At 42.2% G+C, this 7855-nt stretch overlaps 1 protein-coding gene across 1 annotated transcript; it reads right to left on the reverse strand.

Moving 5' to 3' along the window:
- Positions 1-1765: 1765 nt before the first annotated feature.
- Positions 1766-7481, reverse strand: IL20 (interleukin 20). Its single transcript, XM_054478795.1, has 7 exons — positions 7444-7481; positions 5301-5465; positions 4976-5164; positions 4623-4688; positions 4351-4503; positions 3522-3596; positions 1766-2496 (listed from the first exon to the last, which is right to left on the reverse strand). The coding sequence occupies exons 2-7, from the start codon at positions 5454-5456 to the stop codon at positions 2419-2421; spliced, it is 717 nt and encodes a 238-aa protein (XP_054334770.1). The 5' UTR covers positions 5457-5465; positions 7444-7481; the 3' UTR covers positions 1766-2418.
- Between the last annotated feature and the right edge of the window lie 374 nt (positions 7482-7855).

A 7855-nucleotide genomic window follows, 5' to 3' on the forward strand; every position in this document is an offset into this window, starting at 1 on the left:
CTATCGTCCAGACTTTCAGAAGAGTCAAAAATGCTTCCTAAGGCTGGGCATGTTGGCTTCAGTCCTGTAATCTCAGCATTTTGGAGGCTGAGGCAGGTGGATCACGTGAGCTCAGGAGTTCGAGACCAGCCAGGACAACAGGCTGTCTCTACAAAAAATACAAAAATTAGCTAGGTGTGGTGGTATGCACTTCTATTTCCAGCTACCTGGGAAGCTGAGGTGGGAAGATTTCTTGAGCTTAGGAGTTCAAGACCAGAGTGGGCAACAGAGCAAGACCTGTCAAAAAAAAAAAAAAAAAGGAAAGGAAGAAAGAAAGAAAGAAAGGAAGAAAGAAAGAAAAGAAAAGCCTTCCTAGGAAGCAAATAGAGGAGTTGTGTCTTTAGCTCTGTGGTCAAACTCAGACATGGCCATCTGGGAGACATTCACCACATCCTTAGCAGATGAAACCAGCTTCCTCCTTGCCATGTAGCATCCCTTGGAGGTGATGATTCTAATTTTAGCACTGAGTTCCATGCAATTGACCTCTCAACTCTGTTGCTTCAGAGTTGAAGCCAAGTTGTTTATCAGATTGGTCAGAGAGAATCAGGAAACATGCAACTGAAAAATCTGATAGATAAAGGGTGAAAAGGGGTAAAAACCTGATAGAAAATGGGCAACAATAGTGGGGAGTATGAACTTACAAAAGCAAGGGAGCAAATCAAACGAACATAAAAGACCACCTCTTCCATCACCCTGTAAAGTAGATATTACCGTTCTGTTTCCCAAAGGAAGAAACTAAGTCCAAATAAAGTTCAGTTTTGCCCCCACAAATCACTCAGGTAATGAGAGCTGAGTCATGATTTGAACGCATCAAAAAATATCTGGAAAAAATAAGCATAAATGTTTATAAGTGGTTGTCTGCGGGTGGTGGGATTATGGGTGATTTTAATTTTCTTCTTTATATTTCTGTTTTCTTCCAAATTTTTTTTCTGTTGGGCAGTTGTTACTTGTATAATGAGAGTTATTAAAAGTTAAAGTCATTGAAACTATATCAGGGCCCAGGCTAAGAACAGGGAATAGAAATTAAAGCAGTAAGGAGAGTAATCTTTAGGACCCAGGGAATCAGCCTGAGACTGTTGTTTTTGAGACTGAGAAAACTAAGCAACTAAACTGGGGGTGCACTTCAGAGTGAGGTGGGGGAAGAAGGAAGAAACCAGGCCAGGCCAGAACTCTGGCTCCTCGGTGTCCAGGGACACTTAACCTGAAGGGGGCCTGGAAAGAAAACACTGACTTAATAGTTGGACACAAAGATAAGGACTTGATCTGGTAACAACCTAAACTCTGAGGCTGGACAGAATCCAAAATGGAAGGGCCTCAAAAGGGAGCTCATACACCTCCCTGGGCAAGACTCTAGACCTACACTTTGCACCTGTGGGTTTTTAACCTTTATAATAGAGCCTAATGCCCATTGTAATTTGTCTTGCAAGAGTATGAGGTGAGAAAGAAAACAGAGGTATAGAGAGGGCAGTGCTCCAAGCCAATGAGGCGAAAGCAGAGATGGCTGAAGCCCCTCACTCTGTCACAGTCCTTTTGAGAGGTGGGCAGCCATGGGGTCAGAGCAGTATGAATTAGGAGATAGAGCTGAGGATGAAATCTGCAAGAGAGAGAAGGTCCAGGTTCCTACATCTTCTTCCTCAAAGGAGCAAGAGGACCTGGGGTGAAATGAGATTCAAACTTATCCTCAACGTGGTCTCTGCCCTTGAAACATTTGCAAACTCCAAGCAGATGTTATGCAAGGAGAACTTTATTTGTAGAAATACATGCCGGCCGTGTAGGATTCCTGGCTGGAAGATACACAATTATGGGACTGGGGAGTCTACTGGGGATGGTCAGTAATTGTAAGGTAGATGTGCAATTCCACATCAAAACTTATTCCACGACCCATCCTAAGTAGTCATTTGTTCAATTTCAAATATCTCACAGAGCATCAGCAATGAGTAAATATGTCCTTAGTTGAATACAAATGAATAACCCCCATAGCCACTCTTCTGGAATTTACAAGGTTTTTTTTACTGTATAAAAATACATCACCTGCTCTAGTCAGGTTATAAATATAATCTGTGAATTTTTTTAAAGTCCCATGTCCAAGTACAAAAATAAATACATTAAATAGCAAAAAATAAATAAATATATTAACTAATAAATATATCCAATAGTAGAAAGATATTACAAAGATCTTATACAAGTATGGTCTCAATTAAGATTGGGGATGCATAAAGACAATCACGAAAGGAAACAAGTAATGCATAAATAAGATACACTGTGACCAGCACTAGACTACTACAGTAAAGAGATGGTGGTTTGGGGTCATGCCTCTGCAGGTATTGAGGACTGGAGCTCTTGACCTCTAATACTCTTAGCAGCATCATCACTTTCCTCCTATTCTGTCTCCTCCATCCATTGCAGAAGAATGTCTAGTTCCCCCAAAGCCTTCACAACTGCTGCCTGAGGTTCCAGCTGAAAGAGACACACACCCATGTGGTTAGCAACTCATGAGACAACATTTGCTTCAGGGTTAATTCTCTCTTTTATGGATAGGTCTGCTGACAATTGTGAGCAGAGCATTCTTCTCAAGATGAAGCACTTAAAGAAGTTATAGAATCTCAAGATATCACACAAGGAAAGGAAATCATTGAGTTCATCACCCTGGTCTTATGTACAGAAACTGAGGTGCAAGGGAGTAGCAGAAGCAAAACTGCTACTTAAGACTCTTGAATCACAGAGATCAAAGTAATCAAGCTATTTTCTTTAAGAAACGTGTGTGTGTGTGTGTGTGTGCCTGTGTGTGTGTGTAGGGGTTGCCTATGGTGCACACATCAGTTGAACAGATATTGATTGTGCCAATCACCTGGCTGATGGTTAGGGATGAAAAGGTGAATGGCACAATCCCTATCCACAGTTGAGTGAGGAGACTGGCAAAAACAGGCAACTAAAATGTAGTGTGGTGAATAAAGGGATGAAATTCCTACAAGATGATGTGGGAGGCATCTAACTCTGAGAGAAGGAGTCAACACCTTCCTGAAAGTGATGCCCAGGCTGAGTCTTTAAAGGATGAGTAGGATTTAGTCAGTGAGGAGTGAACTCCAGGCCTTCCTGGCAGACATGAGAAGGTGTGAAGGTGAGAAATTGAATGGCATGGGTGTGTGTGTGAAATTGTGAGTGTTTTCAAAGGTACGTACAAGTGTGTGAACATTGAAAAACTATTGCCTCTGGTTTGTGCAGCTAAAAGATCCATATGTCACTGTAGTGACTTGATGGAATCATGGCCATTCCCTTTCCATTTCCAGAGCATCACCCAGAGAGGGTACTCCTCTAGAGCGGATGGGTGTCCCCTGGGTTAAAGCAAGGGCTGGTCCTCATGATTTCAGAGGGCTATGAACCTGAAGCCTACAGGATGTCTAACAGTGAATATCCATCCCACCCACCTATGATCTCAGTTCTTAAAACACACCCATCCCAATCAATGCCAAAGTTGCATATACCTCTTCAAAGTGACTCAGAGTCTGGCTGTATTTCTTCATTGCTTCCTCCCCACAATGGCATGTCATGTGGGCATGCTGAAAAGAACCCAAAGAATAATAGATTATATTACAGATTCTGATTTTTTTGCCCTTGCCATTGACATGAAGCAGGTAGAAATTCTACTCTTTCACCCACAACCCTGAGGATGCTTATTCCTATAGAAAAGCTCTTTCAGATCTCACATTTGGAATCATTAAGTTCATCATCAGCTAGGAGAGGAAGCCACCTTTTAGGCTCAAACATGGAACTCATCACTTCTTTTTTAGAAACAGGCAGGCAGTACTGAAGGCATTTACCATCCCTGTACCCCATCTGGCCTCCCCACAACCCCCAGCTGTAGTCTAGGAGCTCTATCCCAGAGCTCTTTGAGCCCCCATGAGAAAAAAAAAAAAAAGAATTGAATTCCTAGGTCCTATTCAGACTATATTCTGAGGTCAAGCTCAATGGTCTACTAATTGACTGCCTAGACAGAGGATGCACTAATATACTGTAGGATGCCTCACCTACAGAAAAAGTATAATTTCAAAGACAACAGAGTTATCATTAATATCAAATAGTTAGCACCTTATAGTTCTTTAGACTTTGCAAAGTACTTTTTGCCTAGAGCATATACTGAAAAGCCAATAAAACTGAGTTCTTATTACCTAGTCACATGTCTCAACACAGATTATTAGAACTTTTGGACTCAGTTTCTCCATCCATTAAATGGAGGTAGGAAAGAGAGTTTAGTTGCTAAGCCATTGAAGCTGTGTGCTGAGATGCATCCTGTCACCCAAGACCCACACTCACACAAAGCCGGAGGTCCTTCTTGATGGTAAGAAAGGAATTGGCGAGGCTGCTGATCTTCCGGAGAGTATAATGGTCAGGGGTCTGGTAGTTTTTAAATACTCTGTCCAGATAGAGTCTTAGCAAATGGCGCAGGAGGCAGCATCGATTCGCAGGCTGCAAAAAATCACAGCTATATTGGTGAGGGGAAAGGGGAGAGCAGAGACAAGACCAGGGTGATGGAGATGCTCCCACTCCACTCCTCCTCCCAGAGTTTGTCTGGGCCAAGCACATACCTTTGTGTCTTGCAAAGACTCAGTCCTCCTTAAGATTCTGATGTCAATGTTTCCATCTTTGGCTTGCTAAACAGAAGAAGACAAAACAAGCAAGGATGAGTCAGCGACTGCTGCCAGGGTCTTCAATATCAAGACTTCTCATCCACTCCCTGCCAAGAACTAGTGGGAGGTGTCCTTTACCAAAACATTTTACATATTTGAACTACAGTTATTTCTTGGGAATACATCCCCGGGGTAAGGAGTCCCCAGCCTGCCTCTTTTTATGATTACACTGCCAGGACTGCCAGGAAAGAGAAACGGACAAGGAAGGAAGAGAAGAGGCTTTCAGGAGAGGTAGATACCCGCTTACATACCACACTGCCCCGTAACTCAGAAAATCCATTTCGTATTTCCTGAAGGTTTGTGGCGATCACACAGCTTCCCAAATTGAGTGTCTTCAGTCCAGTGGAAGGAGTCCATAGGAGATAAAACGCAGCAGAGAGAAGGCTGAAGGCAAGACTAGAGGCTTTCATCTTAGGCCTGAAATCTGGAGACCACAGGAGCTAGGAATTCAAAGAAGAGAGCATGACTTACTGATTTTCCCCTCCTCCAAGTGTCCACGGGGTGAGGGGTGGGGGGGCAGGGGAAGAGAACAGCCTTATCTGGCCTCAGACAGTATGGCCCATCCACGCAACTTACTAAGAAAAACTGCCGAGCCTCCCGTGAAGAGAAGCTTTCAGGTCTGAGTTCAGAGTCTGAGTGCGAGTTGGTGCCACAGGTCGTGGCTCCTTTATTCTGGCCCCGTCCTGGCTCCGCCGTTAGTGCCCAGCAGGTAAGGCCTGGAACAGCAGGCATTTGTAGTGACTAGATAGAGGATGACATTTCAGGGGAAATGTCAAAACTTGTTTTGGGGAATTGACGCATATAGCCTCCCCTTCCAGAAAGCCGCCGTAGCTCACCCTTCTGGTCCCCTCAGACCCACAGGGGAACTGGGGAGAAATGGAATCTCACAGAAGCTGTGGCTGCGCCATCGAAAACACCTGGGGAGAAATTGTCTGGATTTTATGGCCACCCACAGGGCAGAGAAACTGAGCTCTGTTTGGCATTTGTCTGAGATCAGATAGGTTATTTGAGGGTAACAGATTCGCTTAAGCCCCAGAGGCAAATAGAAAGTCAATGATTTCATAACAAGCCTACTGCCAGGGAAAGGCAAGACGTGATGGGCAATCAGCCCGATTCCACCTAACACTGAAGTGTCTGGGACTCCACAGCGCCCTCTGCAGGACGACTGTAGTCAGGCACTCCTGGGTGGATTCGAGAGTACACCGTTTCCTGGCCCTGCAACTCAGGTCCTAGACCAAGCAAATGATCCCAAAAGTCAGAGAAGAAAGGCAATGACGGAACTCATTTATTCTTGGGTGAGGCTCCTCAGTAAGAGAGCAGGTTAGGGTGTTTGCTGAGTTTTAAGATAAAATGATAATGGGCTGGGGTTAGGGTAAAACAATTGAGGCACTCATTTTGGGTGCAAAATTTAAGGGAGCACTAAAAAACCTCAGTCATCAAGATAAAAATATTTTAATGCAATATCAAAATGAATTAAAAAGCTTATGATGAACAAAATATCAAAATTTTATATAAAGACAAAATTCGACAGTGCCATGCTGAGCCATATTGAAGCAAAAGGAAAATTATGTACCGCTATTCACATGTTTTCATGTTTCATTCTTAATGGTTAACTTTGTTTCTCAAAAGCATATGATGAAAATATTATTGATGAGTTTCCTTCCCTTAAAACCAGGACAGTAAAATTATAATAAATTTTGTTTGGGGCAGAAATAAAATATTTAAACTTAAAGTCATGAGTTGTAATAAACCTACTTTTTAATTTTTCAATTTTCCCAACTACTTTAATATTTTTGAAAGAAATAGCATACATAAAATTTATAAAGACATATATATGTATATATACATATACATATATATGTATATATATGTATATGTACATATACATATATATGTATATATATGTATATATATATATATATGCACACATCCACATATATATGGCTGGCTCCATAGCTTGGCACAGCACTGATAATCATTATCACTTACTGAATTTTTCCTATATGCCAGGCAATTTGCTAGACATTTTTTACATTTGTGACCACTCGAGATACTGTCAAATGTAGGAAAAGGAAAAAAGCAAACCAAACCCAAAAGAATCAAAGAGGATTCTGGGTTTGGAGACAAGAGAACTGGGTCCAAACAAATCCTTGCTTTACTAATTTCCATTGATGTGGGTCATTCCAGTTTACCCAGGACTGAGGTTGGGGGGCAGGGGATGGTTCCTGAAATACGAAAATTTCAGTTTTAAAACTGGAAAAACCACAGGTAAACTGGAATGAGTTGGCCACCCTACCTCTATGTGACCTTGGACAAGTCAACTCACCTCTGAGTTTAATTTTCTTAACCCCAAAATGGTGATAATTAAACTTAACCCAGAAACTGTTTTGATTTTAAATTGATTATTTAAATACAACAATATATGATTTATACACTTAGCACAGAGCAAGTGATCAATTCGTTTTAAGTAGAGATTGATGTTAGTTGTCCTGAGCTAACAATCTGATGAGCATTTAATGAGCACCCGTTGTCTTGAATGTTGTGCTAGGTACTGAAGTACAAAGATAAACATGATGATTATTTGTCCTCAAAGAGATGTTGTCCTCATGGAAAAAGGTCCTTTAGATGTGACCTTGAACAGACCTGGGTAAATGATTAGGAGAAGTAGGTGATCCTCAGAACAATGTGAGCAGTGTCAGTAGAGGGTAAGTTCTCTTACCTGAGCTCAGGAAGGGCTGCTGCTTCTGGTCTCCCAGGAGCCTGTTTCAAGTTGAAAGGCTTCCAATTATTTGTATCTATATATACATGTCATATGAAGGAAGTGAGCTCAGGCAGGTGAGGGCTGGAACTCCCTTGGAATTTCTCTGGTGGCATTGTTCTTCCTCAAGCACTACAGCAGCTTAATTGCAGGGCGGATTACCCCAACACCTTCCTCCTGGAAGAAGCACTGCCTGAGGGGATTACTGGTTGTAGCTGTGGATAAAGGATGTGCCTCCTTCTGGCTCCACCTTCCTGCTTGGTAAAAATGATAGGATAGGGAAGATCTGAGTTACTGAACTGGAAGAGAATTCTGGGGGATTCTCCTGCTCTCTCCTCTAAACCCAGTTCCCCTTAACCAAGTTTCTCTGCAA

This window comes from Pongo pygmaeus, chromosome 1 (assembly GCF_028885625.2).
Source record: "Pongo pygmaeus isolate AG05252 chromosome 1, NHGRI_mPonPyg2-v2.0_pri, whole genome shotgun sequence".
NCBI classification, from domain to species: domain Eukaryota; kingdom Metazoa; phylum Chordata; class Mammalia; order Primates; family Hominidae; genus Pongo; species Pongo pygmaeus.